This window comes from Lissotriton helveticus, chromosome 7 (genome assembly GCF_964261635.1).
Source record: "Lissotriton helveticus chromosome 7, aLisHel1.1, whole genome shotgun sequence".
NCBI classification, from domain to species: Eukaryota; Metazoa; Chordata; class Amphibia; order Caudata; family Salamandridae; genus Lissotriton; species Lissotriton helveticus.
Window position 1 is genome coordinate 1,712,248,264 of NC_136068.1, and position 20,122 is coordinate 1,712,268,385.

At 45.7% G+C, this 20,122-nt stretch overlaps 1 protein-coding gene across 1 annotated transcript; it reads right to left on the reverse strand.

Annotated features, from left to right (window-relative positions):
* Positions 1-1,007: 1,007 nt before the first annotated feature.
* UPK1A (uroplakin 1A) lies at positions 1,008-15,181 on the reverse strand. The gene is made up of 8 exons (XM_078651030.1): positions 15,101-15,181; positions 11,177-11,254; positions 9,089-9,289; positions 8,581-8,655; positions 4,957-5,061; positions 3,242-3,421; positions 2,961-3,044; positions 1,008-1,466 (listed from the first exon to the last, which is right to left on the reverse strand). Exons 2-8 carry the CDS (start codon positions 11,237-11,239, stop codon positions 1,422-1,424), a joined length of 753 nt encoding a protein of 250 aa, XP_078507156.1. The 5' UTR covers positions 11,240-11,254; positions 15,101-15,181; the 3' UTR covers positions 1,008-1,421.
* Between the last annotated feature and the right edge of the window lie 4,941 nt (positions 15,182-20,122).

The following is a 20,122-nucleotide window of genomic DNA, read 5'->3' on the forward strand; positions in this document are numbered from 1 at the left end:
TAAGTGTGCTGGAAATAATTTACTAAAGTAACCCCTCCCCTACTCAACTACGGTTTTACAATGTGGTTCCTGAGAACAAGGACTTTTAAAAATGCCTACTAGTTTGGATGGCATGTGAATCCTACACCTAGTCCCTTTGGTCTTATAGGACGCTTCCTACACACAGATTCACACGAGTGCGACTGCCTGTGTTCGATGTAAAATGCTGACACCTTATACTGTAGTCTGTAAGAGGCGCTATATAGTGAGGAGCTAGGTGAGAGGCACAGTTGGAGGGTGATATTGAGGGAATCATCGAAGAGCCCTAATAGTTGTATCCTGGTGCACAGTAAGGTCATATGCAATCCTTTAAAAAACGAATACAATTCAATATAAATTAAGTGTGATTTAGAATGCACCACTTTCTTCCCACATTTCTCTTGGAGGTGAAGAGCCTCCCAAAGCGCTCATGTAGTGGTTAGGCTCATTGCACTCATTCACTATGCATTGTATTTTGGGAGGGGGGGCTGCTTTAACAGACTTGTCAGAGTTGCTTTAGGTTCCCAGCCCAGCAGGAAAACTTCAATAAAATACCACCAGAACTTGCTAACACCATCCTTACTGGCATGGGCAAGGGATAACCAGCAATCCTGCTAAATTGTTTTGATGCCTTTACAGAGAGGAAAATAACCCATGGAATACAGGTGCAGAAAACCCAAATAAGAGGAGCAGCAGTCTAGATGAGATTAGGGATTATTTATGTAGCCTAGAACGTTTAACCAGTTTGCTACAGAAATATTGAGATGCTAGTTTTACTCCCCTGCAGGAGGAAAAGCATGCTGTTCGCCCATTAGTAGAGACTGTATCCAAACCTAGGGTTGTGGGCCTTGGACCTAGAAGCCTTGTCATTAAACAAGGCCTAGTCTGTGGTGCATCAAGTAAGATGCTGCATTAGTAGTGGATGACCAACCCAACACCTTGAACGAAGCCCTAATCTTTATCCACAAATTGAACTTGGAAAGTTTTAAAGAAAAAAAAGTTTATTTAGTGAAACATGAATATACAAAGTTTAGATACAAACAAAATGTGTACATATTACGCTGCCACACGAGCACCTACCTAAGGAGGTACTCCTTCCCAGCGTCATAGAGCTGCTTAGCCCTCGGCTTGAGACCTCCACGCAAGTCCAAGGCAGCAAATTAAAATGAACCAGCCACTTCCAGAGGCAGCCATTAAAATAGAAGGATAAATGTACAGGTTTGGCTGGGGCGGCAGTGGTGGCAAGTAGTCCTAGTCCAGTTGGGCGGTTCTTTGGCCAAAAAGTTGAAAGCAGAGCTTTAAAGATGGTCACTGTCACGCCCAAACACGCCAGAACCAGCAGGTCATGAAATCATTTCACCGTTTGAATGGTGACATTTGTAAGAGTTCCTCCAGTGGCCTTCTCAGAGTTTGGTGTAGTAATACATCTCGGCAAGCATCACCAGGAGCTGAAGAGGAGAATCAGAGGTTTAGAGCTTCATGAACATTAAATCGGCATGGCCAATACAATTAGTGTGGTACAGTGATCGCACGCTAATCATTGTATACAAGTTACAATTACAAACAAGGCAGTTTAGGTGAGTGGAAGGTATGAGCAGGCTTCCTGTTGGGTAAGATCTTTAGAAACCACCTTAACATACGTCAACACTGGAGCCAGTGCCCCCCCCCCCCCCCTTCAGGTAGCGTAGGAAAGTGCTTTCTGGTCTTTAACTACCAAAAATACAACATGCCTTCCAAGATATTTCGACCATAGCTCTGGCCAGGGAATGGACAGACCTAGCTGGATAGCTTGCCCAGTCAGTCAAGTACTCCAGTCATAACAAAGCGTACTCCGTTTGCCTCTACTCGCATAGAACAAGCTTGCATGGTCATGGGCCACACTCTTCAGAGTCTTACTCGAGTCATCAAATCAGATTTCCTTGGCTACCTGGCGAGTCATCTCCATTCCTAGATTACCTGAAAACCAAAGGAACATATGCGGATGTAGGAGATAATCAGTTTAACAGGTCACAACAAAGACCTCGGTGTGTGAATGAGTGTTGGAAAAGGCGTATTGCTTTTGTAATAAATAAAAACAAAAACAAAAATGCATGGACTGGCAGCTTGTCCCAAAAGGTTGCTCTGCCCTCCTTGCAGAATTAAAGGCTTAATGCAGACAGAGTTGGTCTTATTTACTGGTAATCATTTTACGGCTTCCATTTTTTATTTCAACTCTAATTTTAGAGATACGCGGTCAAACCTGTGGAGTCCATACAAATAAAGAGGGGCAAGCCCGAACAATCACCGATAAAGCAGAGTGGAGCAAATGTAATTAAAGATCCTTCCAGAGATCGGAACTTTGAGATCCGTGCCTGGTGCCGGTAAGTGGATATGCAGAATCCATAACTGCTGTTACACAAAGTTTAACCACAAGAATAATAACGCCAACTATTAAGTTATAGAAGCAGTGCCCTACCATACGCATATTCCATTCCAAAAGTACTGGCCTCCACACCAGCAAGCAAGCTTTCAGCCACACCTGGTCAGCCTTAAGGCTGAGAGCAAAGATTGACCTCCGTAGCATGTAATGTCCTGGAATGGCATGAGCAAGTGGCAACATGTAGGCAAGAGCGGACCTATTTGGAGGTGGTCGTGACAGATCAGTTATCTAACAAGAGTCAACAGGGTACCAGACAGGAAGCCATGACACCAGTATATGCCAATGCTGACGCCATAAGCCAATCAGATCCAGCATCTGCAATGGACTTCCTTCACACCCCTATCCTGAGATGTTTCCCATTCTAGACCTTCACCTCTTATCCTTAAGACTCCACCATTCAGCTCTTACACTCCCCACTGGGCCGACTACATGCACGGATACATAACAGAAGCCTACTCTACCTCTTAAGGCGTTCAAAGTCACAAATGGGACCATCAGAGACGGGAACAAGTGATATCCTTACCGTCCACATGAGGATTGCGAAGCCGAACCAGGAGATGCCCCAAGTGTAGCTATTTATAGCATGAACAATGTGGTCTGAGCAGCCCTGAAGTGGAAGAAAGAGAAACAGGTCATTAGAAGCCATCCACTGCACCCATACATGCTTATTTTCTGAACTGCTACTCATTCAAGCCATTTGCTCTAACACCTCAGACTCCTACACAACAGACCATCTGCATCACCCTCAAACCCCCGCCTCTTCTGCATCAATGCAGTATCTTCATCCAGACCGGTATGCATTACCATGGAGTTGATGTAGTCCACATAGCCAACACGACAGCCCTCGGTGTTGATTATTGCAAAGTTGCCATCTCTCTTGCAGCACATGTAGGGCCAGGGTGCAAAAGACTCATTGTATGTACTACGGAAGGTGGAAGTGTAGGAGATCCAGTCTACTGGGCCATTGAACCCACAGCACGCTTTCTGTAAAGAAACAAAAACAAGATGTTTAAGGACCACCATGTTTGAAGAATGTCCCTCCCCCTCAGACCTAGAAAGTGATAATTGGGTGGAACGGTGCAATGCTGTTCTTGCTATGCACCCCATTGCATCACATCAATGGTACATAAATCTGTACAGATTCTTGGGTGCACCAATCGCCACTAAACTCGGTCTTCCACTGTCCGGTGGATCTCAGACCACCAATGTGTGGATCACATTGATCGACTTAACGCTGGCAACCAAAATACTTGGCTTGTCTGGAAAATGCAGTGCACAAGAAAGCATTAAGTCCAGAAAAAAGGAATCTGTGGTTAAAAAGACACCAATAAAGATTTTGGGTGGAGGCAGTTGCAAAAGGAAGTATTAACTAGGGCTAGACAGGGAACTAGTTGGGACAGTGGTTCAAATGAGTCAGTGCACTATGCGGTGGCGAGAGCTACTTCTAATCAGCGAAATTCATTGTGAAATACTGAAGGCCAAGCAACTCGTGCATGGTTACCATACACCCCCAAACCCCTCGACTTTATGGCCAATGTCCATAGAGTCAGACACTATGGTTTGAACAAAACACTGACATGACTGCCATGCGAGTCAGTGAGAGCATTGGATTTGGAGTTGTATTACCATGTGCACAAAAATGTGGTAGTTGTACGAGTGGCTGAGAGCCTGTGTCATTTGTACTTGCGGCACAGGATATAAATGTCACCATAGGGGGCACCTTTACATGGAAACCAGAACTTTAATGGGAGAAATTTAAAAAGCATAACATTACAAATTGAATTTTCTGCACTTTAAATTTATCCCACTAGAAAGACTTTAATTCCATGTATGGCAGGGTCTACTGGCCATTAGAAGCAAGAGGCCTAGAGTTTGTATATGCACTCTTTGAAATGGGAGAAAATTAAACTGTATAATTAACTTAACCATAAAGGTAACTTCTTTTTAACTTTATCCCCTTTAATTGGAAAAGTGCATTGACTGATGTAGTAGCATACGCCACCCAAGCCCTTACGCCACTGGGAAATGCCAAAACAGCAAGTAAAGCTTTGGGGCAACTGACAAGTGCAGGACCTGAACACTAACTTATTCTAACCAGAGGCAAGCGCCTTGACAGCACAGTTTGTACAAAATGTGCAGAGGTCGTTTTGGGGCCTTCCATGATCTACTATTATAGAGTTATGTTACATCTAAGAAGTAGAGAAACCATAAAATAGGACAAAGAAACGGGGTGCTCAACAGAAAGGAGAGAAGTCAATACAACATGCCACAAACACCACAATTTCCATAGCTATGAGATTCAAGGAAGGGAGAAGCAAGCAATTCAACAAGTGGGAAACTATTAAGGGGAAGCTCCAATTTCGGCACTAGAAATATAGATTGCGGTAATTTTGATGGCCATTTTCTTTTTAATGAAGGACCGGTCACATGCAAAGCAGTGCAGAAAAGGATTTTTTTTTTCTAAAGCTAGACCCAAACAGATCTCTTGAATGTCACCGCCCCAGTCCTCGTCCACTTACTTCCATCATGATTCCGTTCCAAAGTCTGGTCAGCTGCTGGCCCTGTGTAGTGTCACTCGAGTAAAAGCGCAACATTTGCTTCAAGATCACGTTCGAGTTTATCATCTATTGGAGAAAGAAGCAGAAAGTGTGTCATGACCATAGAAGCATTGAAGCCATTAGCACAACTTTGTAGAGTAGGGCAGAACTGTTGACAGTGAAGATGCATCTCAACTGGATAAACATTTTGGCTTCTTTGGACCCCGACTTATTCATGGAGCTCAGGGACCCCGCACTGGGTTATTGGAATCCAGGGTCCCTCATTGAGTCATTACAAAGTTGGCGCTTTCCTTTGTTCAGGGTTAGGAGAAATCTGGCCAGTATCTAGGAGTGTCCAAGCATGTTGTATCTTGTAATTCCTCATACCATCTTCTGTATATTGAGGGGCAAAGTCATCATCAATTATTGTTGTAAAGGTGACCAAAATAGTCAGGAGTTCTTGGGCTTTGCTGCCTAAAGACGGCAACGTATGCAAATTTGAGAGGCGGCGGGAAGGCTGTTTGAGTAGGATCTGAGTGTGACTTTGGTAAAGACTAGCTTGGCAAAGGAAGCAGAGCACCCTGGCCTAAGCGCGGGAACACAGGTTTCCTTCTTCGCCTGTCCCTGGCGCTCTCAATTGCAACAGGTGTCGCTACTCGCCAACACAATTCCACATCCAATTAAAAAACATCTGTGGAAACGTAGCAACCCAGGAGCTCTTTAGATACTTTATTAAAAAACCACCATCAACTAACAGCACATTCCGTGCTTTTGTCGAGGTCAGAGTCTTTGGTGTCAGCCATAGTTTTAAATCATTCGTAACAATTTACTTCCGGCATAAGGCATTCCTAACAATGAATGACGGACTTGAATTTAAATTGCAGCTCCTTAAAGTGCAACTAGCGTGGCACTCTAACAAAGATGTTCTCATTCATACACTTCACTGTATTTTAACATGGTTAATATTCCAGCAATCAATTATAGATAAATGGTTTTATTTTGTGAAAACATCTTCTCCATCCCTTGTTCTGTCTGCAGCTACTTACAAATGATTGAATATGGGTATCCGCAATTCCAACCTTTCAAAAGATATTCTTATTTTCATATTTTTCTTCATTAAATACACGTGAATCACTAGTTTCTACAGTCAATGCCTGACCTTGGATATTCATAATCATTTCATTACACCCTGAATGAGCCTAAGTAAAGTATCCAAGTATCATAGTAACCTTATCTTATTGCAATATATTAAAAAAATGTAAGTGGCTTCGTGCTAATCAAAAAATATATATCTTAATTAAATCCTGAATGGAATTTCAGGATGTGTACCCTTGCAGATGTAAACATGTATTTTACTTTGATCTCCCCTACGAGTCAACTCGTGACTTCATATGAATCACAAACTTGCTTCTTACAATGGTCTTTTTTGCACTTTAAAATGGATACCGTAAGCCTCATATCACCTAGAGTAACGACCATTTATGCTTTAGCAATTTGTTATAATCCAATCAGATATTTCCTCCAAATCCTCATTTGCAGAGATTTAGGAAACACTATTGGAAAATTATTAATGTGCTAGGTGCAAATTACCCATCGTTTCTAATGTTTTCCTACTCCCCATATTCCCAACAATTTAAAGTTAATAGTGCCCCATATTACATGGTTTCACTTTTATACTTAACAGTGGGGCCTATTAATCTATAGATTGATTATATTTCTATCTTACTATGCAGCAGGAAACAATTCCCTTCTACTGGGAATCCTATGACTGGTGGTACTTGATTTATATGTTTATAACCTGTGTGCCCATAACTCTTCGTCACCGTTTAGACCAAAAAGTGCCCTTGCTTCAATTCTATATTTAGATTCTTACTTCCCGAGATCTCACTCCTCTCCTTTCCATTACAGGGACTTGATCAACGCAGAAAAGGCGCACCTGACTATCACGGATTTAAAGCGGAGTCTATGCTACTTGATAATTGTCTATTGCTTATCGCTAGAGTACTTTAGTGTCCTCTTTTTAGCCTGTTGTACCAGGCTTCCCACATCTCGATGGTCACAGGGGCATACTAAATAGTATACCACAAAAGTTATTTCAGTCAATAGTTTTGAGATGGGTTTGAAAACCTTCCTCCCTGGAACAAAATTCTCTTTCTTTTCTGCATGCCTTGCATTGATGCAAGGAAAAATGTCTGTCATCTTCAGTTTCTCTACAGTTCTCAATAAAAGGGCTGCGAACCAGAAGATCTTTTGATGAAGAGCTGTTTTTTTTTTATAAGTCTCATTTTGTTGGCGGTAGAGTGGAACCCAATCTAGAATCAGATTGCAGAAAGCCCCACATTCCTGTATTAGGTTGTAGTTTTTTTGCAAAACCAGCTGAATAGTTTAGAATCAATTTAGGTATAGATGCACCATTTTGGTTTCTCACCTTCTGCGTTAGCAGGTCCTGCCTTTGGTACACCTTGACAATACCACCCTTATTTAGAGTACCTTCTTTTCAAATTTCCGTATTGCCCCCATGCTAGCAGGTCAGTAACTTCCTGATGCTGTGCAGTTACGTTTCAGGTAAAGTAATGCTCTGTAGGGAATACTATTCACAAGACTACATAGATGCGAAGACTACTTGGATGCTGGCTGGTTGCATTGTTGGGTAATGCTAGTTGCATCTCGTGGAATGCTTTTGACGGAAGTAAAGTGTTATGATTTTTTTTTTTTTTTTTAAATGGCTGACAGCAAAGACGTGGACCTCGACAAATGCCAGTGAGGACGAACATGTTAGTTTTTAAAAACACTTTTTAAAGAGCTAAAGTGCGCTAGGCTACCTTATGGAGGTTTGTTAAACACAAAAATATTAAAGTTGGGGCTTTTGTAAATTAAGTTTAGGCCACTCATTGGCCATACTAGAATTGGTATGTCCACTAATCACAGGATACCAGTTCAATTTTTAACCCCAATTGCAAATGCACTCCTATTTACAGAAAGTTTTTAAATTCCCACCTTTGCTTTTATACTCTTTAAAATCTATTTTTTTAATTTCCTATGCACATGCTGACCGCTGACAACCGGTTAAGAACCACCGACTTCAGGCATCACACCAGACTACACATGCCGCCCTGCTCTTCGTCACCAACTACACACTTATCCATTTGTTAGATATGACAACTACATTGTGTTTTCCAAGCTGGAGGCACCAAACAATCGCCATTGTTAGGAGTACCAACACGTAAGTTATTATTCACCAGTGTTTAACTAAGCCGTAGGTATGGATTTGTCCTCTTCCTATATATTTGCAATCAAATCAAGGGCATTAATGGAAGTTTGCCCACTCTTGTCATCAAGAACTTTTAACCAAAGATCAACCAATTTGGTCTATAAGGCCTTACTCAATTCCACGGGCCAGCGGATCTGCACCTAGTAGCAGAGTCCCCTTTACGATACCATGAAGCATGCCATGCTTCATGGAAAGGAGAAAGGACAGGAGTTTGAAAAGTTATCTGTATGTACCACCCTCATGCCCATTACCCATGATGCTCCAGTCATGCACTACAGACACTGCGCTAAAATGGCAATTTGTATTGCCCACAATGGTAGGGGCTATGCACTTACGTAGTCTCGGTGTGTGAAGGATGTGATGCAGGAGGCAGTCTCAAAGATGTAGACGATCAGCATCAGGACCAAATACTGTGGACAAAGGAGGTAGGTAAGCAGGAGGCAACAGCTCATGGTTTAAGTGAGTAAAGGACAGACAAGAAAAAAAAAAAAAAAATAAGAAAAAAAAAGAGGGGGGGCACTAAATTGTTAATCAGAATGGAACATAGAGTAGTTTGGGAGCTCTTGGGACATTTAAACTAGACACCCCTGTAGGAAGACCATCAACTGAACAAAGACCATCAACTGAACAGCCTAGAAGTTATTGGAATGTAAAAAAGTATCCACATCTAAGAATGCCAGATACAAGTGTCATAAGGTAGCCTCCAACACCCGATCAGAGGCATTTAGGAGTGCACGCCAAGATCAGATGAACCTGGAGTCAAAACAAACATGAAAAAGGGCAAGCATGGTCCTCCCCAGACACGTCGATGGGTGCAATTACAGCCCATGCCTGCATACTTACAGCCATGATCATGGAGCGATTGCCGCGTAAAGTTGCAATGACGCCATAGATGCCCAGCATGAAGAACGAGAAGCCGCAGAATATAGCAATCCATCCACCAGCAAAGACGTCATCCTTCCCAGTCACGCCCAATATTGGGTACACCTTGTATGGGTCAGACGTGGCCCAGATTGTTTCGGCAAACAGTGCCAACCCACTCATCTGTAAATAGAAGAGAAGTACAAAGGATAAAGTGTTACCATCAAGTCCTGCTGAATAATAATAATATTTATTTAGATATAAAACATATCTAAAAGAATTCACAAATTCACAACCTGACCAAATGTTAGGATAAAAACTTCTAGGAATAACACCACAATGTAGATATAAAAACACAATCCATTAACAGTCATTATAAAAACAGGGATTTTGTCTCATAATATATTTTAAAATCAGCCTGCTGAATACAAAACTCACAGCAGGGCATGAAGAGAAACATAGCACTTGACAATAGCCAAACTGTAGGCTAGCACGCCGTGCTTTTTTACTGGACAATAGCTATTCACCTAGAAATATTCATTTCACAGCCAGCCCTCCCCAAAAAGTGTTTCTCTCAAAGTTAAGATAGTTGAGGAAAGATAGTTTTTCACATCTCCTATACTGGACTCGAGAAATAGTTAGAACATGTTCCTTTTAGGCATTTGTTAATGCAGCAAATGTAATTAAACTGCCCCCCTAAATAAAGTCATTAAAATTTTGCGACAAGGTGCCAGTGCAAGACAATACAAGATGGCAGCCAGCGAATGCTACTTTCTTAACCCCAGGAGCATGAAGTACAGCTCAACGTGCATCACATATCTGATCTGTCACTGGCAGGTTAAGATTTACTTGTCACAATTGTTGCTTATTGGTGCAATATTTGGGTGTCCACTAGTACTAAGGCGGTGCAACCAGTGGCAATGGTGAAAATTACAGAAGTAATTCTATAATATGCAAAAAAATTGGCACTCGCTCAAATGCTTCAACAGTTACAAAAAAAAATGCAGCTACATATGGTGGACTGGCTACCTTGCTTCGTTCTATATTTTGGTATGAAAATGGTACTATCGAGGTGCAACCAATGCCCAGTGTCACGAAGTTAAAAAAATAAAAAGGTGACCAAATAATGAAATACTATTACAAAAGGTGCTGCATTATGCCGCAAACTTTACTCAACCATGCCGCATAAGTTGCCCATTGCTCCATAATTTCAGTGGCGGCATTTCTGTGCTATCACAGGAGGAGGAGTGTGGCTCAATGGTTAGAGCGGCAGACCCTGATGCAGAGTTCTGGCCTGGGACCAGGGTTTAATTCCCGCCTCGGCGGGTCTTGGGCTCAATTTCCTCGGACCTCACAATTCACGCCTTGGTGCCTATTCTAATCACGGGCCCCACGCTGCAACTCTGGGCAATAGCTTGCTTAACCTCCACACCGGCCCCAACAGCGCTAGGATGCTTGGCTTCACCCGGGGGTGCCCTGAAGTGGACACTTCACAGGGAAAGTCAGGAAGGGTCCCACAGCGGTATGAGTAATAGCGCCAGGAAACCGCTTGGTGGCAGTGCGCTCTACAAATACCTTGACATTTACATTTACCACGCATGACAAGTTACTGTGTGAGCAGCCCCAACGGACAAGGGTGGATTGGAGGCGAGGCAGGGGAGACAAGGTGCCTTCAGACTCCTATGAGTATTGAGGAATACATCAAAAAGCCCGGTCCTTCAATGGAAGTTGGTGAAAACCTCTGCATCCTTGCGCTCCATGGAGGGGGGAACAACTAACCTCCATGGAATACGAATTTGTCTGGGACTCAGAACCAGTGCGTCATTTGTACAGGTGACCAGCTGCACAATTGTATTCATGCTTTGTCCCAGAAGAACAGAATAATGTATTTAGGAAATCCATGGCAGAGGTTTCAAGCTGGAATCAAAGGCCCCGACCACAAAAGTGAGGGAAAGAAAAAAGGGGAACGTCGGATCAGGGGACATGGGGCGGACTCCAGACCGGGCAACCATACAATGCTGGTGAGCCCCACCGCGTGCCCATTCACTCCCCTTACGGTACAGTCCTTACCAGGATGACGACATTGCCCAAGACGAGGAAAGCGACCAGACAAGGCGACCCCTTTATTGCCATCTCTGCAGAGCGCTCCTAGGGAAAGAAAAGAAACACGAGTGAGGGGCTAGCGCGAAAAGCAGGATTTTACACCACCCCACCATAAACACCAAACCATCCCCTGGAGATTGACAGCCCCCCCCCCCTCCCGTGGAGATGGACAGTCCCCCATGGAGATGGGCAGGCGCCCCCCTCCCCTGGACATGGTGAACACAAGCCCCATGTTATCTTTCAATGTTAGAAGTGGGCCGGGACACTGGAACAAGCACTGCTCGTCTGCTCCTGTGGTCCCCAGTGAGCATCATAAACTTTCTTACATATGGTACTCCCATAATGCATTGCATGCAAGACCGTATCACAAATACATTCAAATAGCTATGTCCATGCGTGCAATTAGTAGCTTTAAAATGTAACAAAATAATGATGTCAATTGCGGATTAGATTGTACTCTGGAGCTCATGAAGGGACATTTATAAAAATGTCTAATATGAGCCTGAGATGTACATGCAGTACTGCAAATCATAAACTTTAAAAACGTTGGAACTCCACCCTACCCATAATGCTTTGCATGCAGTGCAGTATCATGAGTACATTCAGATAGCTATGTCCATGTATTCAAGTAGCTGTGAAATGTGGCAAAAGAATTATTATATTAATCCCAGGATAGGGTGTACTCTATGTGGAGCTGATGAAGGGAAATTTATAAAAGGTCTAATAAATTGGGAGAAGGGCCATTGTTTATGCCGCAGCGGCGTTTAATAAGGTAATGTGTATTTGTAAAGCTTAAGTTCACCCAAGGGTATCTTGGCGAACAACAGATGTTTGTACCAACTCAACAGCACTCATTTATGGACCTCAGAAGGATGAAAGGCTGGACCAGCCGGGATATCAATAGAACATCGGCCCCTACAGTCCACTAAGCTACCAGACCACACTTTATTAGAACACTCCTGCAATGTTGCAATGTATAATAGCAAGCAATAGCCCATAATGCAGGCACCACCACCTCCGAGCTCCACGAAATAACCGCGGGCCGGCAGCAAGGCCGCCCCAGCAGACCTGGGATCAATGCCGGACGCAGTGAGTGCTTCACCCGGAGGCTGATGGGTGAGGGACACTCCTTACTGGCAGAGCGCTGCAGAGTTCCGCGGGCCGGCAGCAGTGAGCGCTTCACCTGGAGGAGGAGGGGTGAGGGACACTCCTTACTGGCAGAGCACTGCAGAGTTCCTTGTAGATCGGTTTTCAGGCAACAATAAAAGTGCCCAGAAAACTGGTGGTTAATGCACCTGCTGGAGAGAGATTAGTGTTTTGTCCAGGGGCAGTTTTGACTCTTTCAAGGTAGTTCAGAGGGTTAATATGCCAGTTGCAAATAACAGGTACTATGCAAATAAGAGAACAGCATTTTAAAGACTTAGTTCAGCGGGTTACTGCTTTTGCCACAGCTCATTTTGTTATTTGGCGGTTCATAAATTACAATTGTAATCTAGGTTAGAAAGCTTTCATTATTCAAGTGCTGCTAAAAAATTGTTTGGATAGAAATATATTAGGCTCAAGCTTTTTGCAACACTTTATACACATTTCATAGTGTGTTATGTAACAGGTCCCGACACCGTAAACCGTTAGGAGATTGAATCATTGCAGAGCCCCCATAAAGAGTGGCGGGTCCTGGCGCACGGTAGGGTCACTTACTATGCAATAAAAGCCAATATAATAGACTAGATTATGTCTCGTAGAACGCACCTGTTGTGCGACACCCCTCCCCACCCCCGGCCGTAGTGGGCAGACTCGCCGCCCACCGTGTGACACTTTGCCCCGACTGCTCCGAGTTTGCAGCCCGGCCCTTGGGCTGCGCCCCTTTCATATCAGGTCACGGAAATCTCCCGCGGGTCCCCGGATAAGCATCCCAGATATGTCCCCACTGCAGCCCGGGGCAGGAATGCTGCTCCCCCAGACCGGAAGGACCAGTGCGACCAGATGTCTGCCCCGCCGAGGCACCCACGCAGAACCACTCGGCGCAGTAAATCACCTCACGCTGAGCAGCAGCAACACGGCCTGCAGGTGCGGCCCAACACAAGCACATCGGCACCCAGACCAGGGATTTCATGATTAGGCCTCGACCGTCCACTTATCGCCTCCCCAACCATGTCCCCTCGTTCCCAAACCGGTTAATGCAAGTTAGTAAGTGGCTCTGCACACAGAATGCCCATCGCTGCAGGTGAGGTGATTACCCTGCAGGGGGGGGGGGGGGGGGGCAATATCCGGAAACCATATCAATGCGCCAAGCGAGTTAGTGTGACGACCCCATTTAGGAGAAACCAAGGCTCTCATTCAAAACCATCACCCATGGTCTCCCGCGTGAAATATGGAAACTACCCCTAAATTATAGGAGTTTTTATGAAGTAGCTTGAGGAAAAGTTCACACCGCTTAGCGGCCTCCAAAAGGAAAGGCCAGCTGTGCCACCACGCCGTACCCAGAGCAGGGGCGCGGGTTCAGTGTAAAGCCACTCTACACCCTCGGAAACCATTTCACACCTAGAAATGAGCAGATTCTGGGGCGTGTGCCCCCCGCCGTGACAAAACGACATAAGCCCCCTCCAAAAAAAAATCGGAGAGTCTGCTGCCCAACCCCAGCACCACACAACCGGTTAGATACTATTTTGTATTTATAGCTCACTCCCGTCATGGTCTCGTAGCGCTAGATGTCAGCATTGTTTGTCCAGTACATTAAAACGGAATGTTTTTAACTCCACAAATGAGATTCGCCGTTTATTCTTTGGTGGGGATTAGTAGGGAGATCTCCCGGTTTAAATTAAGTAGGGTCCTGGAGGCCTAGTGTAGTGCCCAGTGTTGTACTCGAGTACTTCGAGGAGCTAGGCTCCTGCACCCGGGCCGCCGCTCGCCATCTTAAACACGCCACAGCAAACCCGGCCGATGGGTGGCTCCACCTGGAGCACGTGTCCGGAGAGCACTGAGGGGATCCCTCTCACTTCGACCCCCCAGGACCGACCGTACCCCCTTGGAGGTTGAGATCCAATGGAATACTGGTCACTAATCTACGTGACATGACCCCCCACCCACTGAAGGGGGGCCCTAAAACGTCTGCTCGGAGGGCCGCAGAAAGTATTTTGGATGCTTGAGGGCCCCAATTATACACTTCAGACTGGACCCACCAACCTTGACAAGGGGTAAGAAAGAGGCGCCTGTTCCAGTGCTCCGAAGGAACGTAGCGCTTAAAGTAACAAAGTAGTGATCAATGGTAGGTCACAAGAGTAACATTATTAAGAAGACGTTACAGAAACGTGAGCTATGCAGGAACAAGCGCCACGACTCCCTAAAAATACTCGAAGCGCTGCAGTGTGTGGGTACTTCTGTGAGGTCTTGTTCACAGGTCGGAATGGACACGATCTGTAGGAAACTACGTTTCCCTGGCTTTTTTATTTTATTTTTATTAAAACCGTTCCCGTACCCGCGTCAGTACGACGACCATGAGTTCAAAAGAAAGCCCCCGCTCCCCGGAGCATTAGTTTATCTTGATTGCTTTTCATTCGAGGTGTATTCTACTTTAAATCAGCCCCTCTGAGTGAAAGTTCATAGTTCTGTTATATTTGACTGCGCTGGGGCCACAGCCGTCTCGGGAGGGTGCAAGACGGTGCACGTTTACGATACCCCCCCAACCCATGCCCCTTAACGGACCGTTTGTTCTCCCGTTCACAGCAATCAGGGTGTATGTTTAGAGACCAACACAGACTACCTATGTCTTCTCCTGCTCCCCCATCCACCAAAACACCCTCCTCGCAGTTTGCATTCCCCTCCCTGTGCCCCCAGAGTCGCCCACTGACTGACCTCTGCCACCAGCAATCTGACCTTTCACGGCCTCCTTACCTAGATCCCGCTGACGCACCTGTGCTCCTCTGCAGTTTCAATCCTGTGAATGTGGCGCACTCGTGCATCAGCCTCTTAAAGTCTGACCGGGGTGGGGTCGAATCCGCACTGGAACCAGGTGAGCTTAAGTCCCGCCCCCGGGCGGGGCATACCCCTGACACGCCCATACCGTAGCATCTGACGAGCCCTCGCTTTAGGACAGTACAAGCTCCCCTCTGAGCCACAAAACACTGTCCCAAGTAGAGGGGCGCTCGGGGACAAGTCCACAGGGCCACACGCTGCCAACACCTCTCGGAGCAAGGGTACCGCCCGCGAGGGCCACACCCGGGATACCCACTGGCCCAGGGGTGTAGGAGACAATAAAATTCTGGGGGGGACAGGGACAACCTTGTGGACTTTCCAGTGACCCTATACAAATCACCGCCCGTTAAACAAATACAATCGCATACTTTTGAAGTGAAATATTGAGAAAAGCAGGCATGTAGTCACAGTTTGCATGATGCTCTATTGTTAATTACATTCACATCGTAATCAGACCAAATGTTAAAAAACATGTATATGAATCTTGCATCTTCATGCACCAAGCAAACAAAGGTCGCTGACTTAGGGTGGGGGCATCCTGTTTGCAAGTGGATTATGGTTTGAAAAGTACCTGCTGCTGCATTCCTGGTCTCCAGCAATTTTCCGGCAACAATAAAAATGTGAAAATAACTTCGGTGATTAACCCCTTCAGCGCTGATGACAAGCTCAGCTCGTCATCAGTTGCGCCGCTCGCACTCTGATGACGGGCTGAGCTCGTCATGTAACGCGGCTTTTGGAAAAAAGCCGCGTAGCGCAAAAATAGCCGCAGCGCGCATGCGGTTAATGTTCTTTATTGAGAGAGATCGAAGGTTTGTCTAGTGGAAGTTTTGACTCATGGTAAGGTAGCCACAGTGGGGTAATATGTCTACTGCAAAGAACGTGTACCACGCCGATCACAAAATGCATATCATGTAAATAGGTCAGAGAGTTACAGCTTTTATCTGAGAGATTCTTTTTGTATTTGCAGTTTATCAGTTAAAATCCTAACATTGAGCAGTGAGCTATTAACCGTCATCAAAGAGCTGTATGAAAATCTCAAGGTATAGATTAGAACGTTATGATTTTTTACCAATCTTTCCTTATCCTAATGTTGGAAAATGGGTTCATTAGGATAGAAATCAATTCTGATTATTAAAGAGAACCCCCCAACCATGGTGTTATGTTTTAAATTCTGAGTTTGTGCTTCTCTAGTGTTGCAAAGCCATCCTGTGCCCTTGGCACTCCCCAACTTGTTGTTGACTGGGACTGGTGGTACCTGACTCTGACTGACCCTGGCCTCTGCCTAACCAGCCCCAGTGCTATGCTGAAAGAGACACTTAAAAATACAGTGAAATCACCTACATACACTAGGGTGCACTATGGGTTAGGGTACCCCTATGATTGGCATGACCTCACCTATAACACCCTAGTACATAATAGGGCTGGGGGATTATAACTATCTTTAAGTCCCTAGAATATAATAGGGCATGGCAGTTGAGAGGCCAGCAGTCCTTTCTGCGCTTGCATGTGTGCACTGCTGAAGCCTGCGGTCAGTTTAAAAGCAGCCCTGTATTGTAGAACTGATTTTAAAATGCAAATTGTGCTCAAATTCGACTTTTGGGTTTGGGGAACTTACAAATCGATCAACTACAATGTTGGGGCAAAACTAAGTTAAGTGGAGGAATATTTTCCACTTAAGTATGCTGTATCATATTTGCCGCATAATACATCACCTGCTGCATAATCTAACGATTGCACGTAAAACAATTTTGTAGCTCAAATGGATCAAAAATGACTAAAGAAATGTGACTTACGTTGCTGTGAAGTGTAGGGACCTTTGCAACGGTTGACTGTCACCTTTCCCACTGCTGCTTTTGTATGTTACACAGGTACTAATGAGGCAAAAGCTTTGCAGAGGCTGCTAGTATGTATAAATATGTCAAAATAATAAGGCATCATAAAATGTACTGCATTATGCTGCAGCCTTTTTATTGTTGCATAATTTAGTCAACACAGCAACATCATTTTGGCCTCCATTGCTTCATTAGTCCAGTGACCCGAAAGCAGGCTGCACGTGTTAAAATTGTTTGTGCATGAAGTTTGTAAACCTAAGGGCTGATTATGATGGCAGGCGGACTTCAGTCCATCCGCCATCGAATAGGGGAATGGGACCGCTGGCCTTCAAGGTGGCGGCTCCACGATAGGCATTACAATGCAACCGCCACTCCGGCGTTCGCAGTGCATATCTTTTACACTGCAGCAGGTGCTGCTGGCTGCATCGTCTGCCGCAATGTAAAAAAGGGACAGGTTAAATATATTACTGCACTTCGTGGCAGGCATAATGCAGTGCCTGCCACATGTTCAAGTTCAAGGATTTATATAGCGCACTACTCACCCAGAGGGTCTCAAGGCGCTTGGGGAGGGGTTCATTATTTATCAAATAGCCAGGTTTTAAGTTCTTTTCTGAAGGAGATGTGGTTCTGTGTAAGGCAGAGGTGAGTGGGGAGTGAGTTCCAGGTCTTGGCCGCCAAGTAGGAGAAGGATCTGCCTCCCATGGTGGATCTTTGGATACGCGGAACTGCGGCGAGGCCTTGATTGGAGAATCTTAGTTGGCGGGTGGGTGTGTAGAAGGATAGTCGAGTGTTGAGGCATTCGGGTCCTAGTTTGTAGAGGGCCTTGTGTGCGTGGGTGAGGAGACGGAATGTTATTCTCTTGTTGACGGGAAGCCAGTGGAGGTCTTTCAGGTGGCCGGTAATGTGATCTTGGCGAGGGATGTCCAAAATGAGTCTTGCTGATGCGTTTTGGATGCGTTGGGGTTTTTTCTGTAATTTGGCTGTCATTCCGGCGTAAAGGGTGTTTCCGTAGTCTAGTCGACTCGTAACCAGTGCGTGGGTGACAGTCTTTCTTGTTTCGGCGGGGATCCAATGGAAGATTTTTTTGAGCATACGAAGTACGTTGAAGCAGGAGGATGAGACGGCGTTGACTTGTTTGGTCATCGAGAGTGAGGAGTCTAGGATGAAGCCAAGGTTACGTGCGTGGTCTGTGGGAGTGGGTGCTGACCCCAGATCCGCGGGCCACCAAGAGTCGTCCCAGGCAGAGGGGGATGATCCTAGGATGAGCACTTCCGTTTTGTCTGAGTTAAGTTTAAGGCGGCTGTTTTTCATCCATACGGCTACTTCTTTCATGCCTTCGTGAAGATTGGTTTTGGCGGTGTTGGGGTCTTTGGTGAGGGGGAGGATCAGCTGGGTGTCGTCAGCGTAGGAAATGATGTTAAGGTTGTGTTGACGCGCGATGGAAGCGAGTGGACTCATGTAAACGTTGAAGAGGGTGGGACTGAGTGAAGATCCTTGTGGTACACCGCAGATGACTTCCGTGGCTTCTGATTTGAATGGGGGAAGTCGGACTCTCTGAGTTCTTCCAGCTAGGAACGAGATGATCCAGTCCAAGGCTTTTCCTTTTATGCCGATGTTGCTGAGGCGTTGTATGAGGGTGTTGTGACAGACAGTGTCGAAGGCGGCGGAGAGGTCGAGAAGAATGAGGGCCACTGTTTCTCCGTTGTCAAGTAGTGTTCGGATGTTGTCTGTAGCTGCGATGAGGGCGGTTTCGGTGCTGTGTTTGGCTCGAAATCCGGACTGTGAGGGGTCGAGGGAGTTGTTGGATTCGAGGAAAACGGCGAGTTGTCTATTGACGGCTTTCTCAATAACTTTGGCCGGGAATGGGAGGAGGGATATGGGGCGGTAGTTTTTAAGTTCAGAGGGGTCTGCTGTGGGTTTCTTCAGGAGGGCGCTGACTTCGGCATGTTTCCAGCTTTCTGGGAAGGTAGCAGAGATGAAGGAGCAGTTGATGACATCACGGAGATGGGGTGCGACAATGGAGTCTGCTTTGTTGAAGATGTGGTGAGGACATGGGTCGGTTGGCGAGCCAGAATGGATGGAATTCATGAGGCGGATGGTGTCTTCAGTGGTGATTGGGTTCCAGGCGCTGAGGTTGTTAGAGGGCGGTTTAGGTTCTGAGGGGGGTGGAGAGGATTGTTCGTTGGAGCTGTTTTCGAAACTGTTATGTATGTCGGCAATTTTGTTGTAGAAGAAGGAGGATAACGAATCGCAGAGGTCTTGGGAGGGAGTAATGTCGTTTGAGGCTGCGGTGGGGTTGGTGAATTCTTTGACGATGTTGAATAGTTCCTTGCTGTTATGGGCGTTGTTGTCGAGTCGAGTCTTGAATGCTGATTTCTTGGTGGATCGAATCAGCTGGTGGTGTTTGCGGGTGGCTGCCTTGAAAGTGGTCATGTTGTCGGTGGTTGGGTTTTTTCTCCATGTTTTCTCGAGAGTACGGCATAGCTTTTTGGATTTCTTAAGGTCATCGTTGAACCAGGGGGCCTTTTTGCTGTCTTGTTTGGTGTGATGGTTTTTCAAGGGTGCTAATTCGTCGGCGCTGTGAGTGATCCATTGTTTGAATTTGATGGCAGCTTGGTTTGGGTCCGAAGAGAGGGCGGGTGGGTTTTGGTTGAGCGATGAGAGGAGTTGGTCGGTGGTGATTTTGTTCCATTTTCTTCGGGGGATAGGTTGTGGGGGGTTGTAGGTCGAGGTGGTTTTGTAGCTGAAGTGAACACAACTGTGGTCCGTCCAATGGAGAGCTGTGGTGCGATCGAAGGAGATGTGTTTGCTGGAGGTGAAGATTGGGTCGAGCGTGTGTCCGGCAATATGGGTGGGGGTGTCAACAAGTTGTTTGAGACTGAGATTGGCTAGGTTGTCAAGAAGGGTGGTGGTGTTGCAGTCGTTTTTCTTTTCCAGGTGGAAGTTGAGGTCTCCTAGTAGCATGTATTTTTCGGAGGCGAGGGCATGTGGGCTGATGAAGTCAGTGAAGTCTTCGCTGAATTGTTTACGGGTTCCTGGAGGCCTGTAGATGAGGGTGCCTCTGAGTGTGGTCCTAGGGTCGGTGTGGATCTGGAAGTGGAGGTGTTCG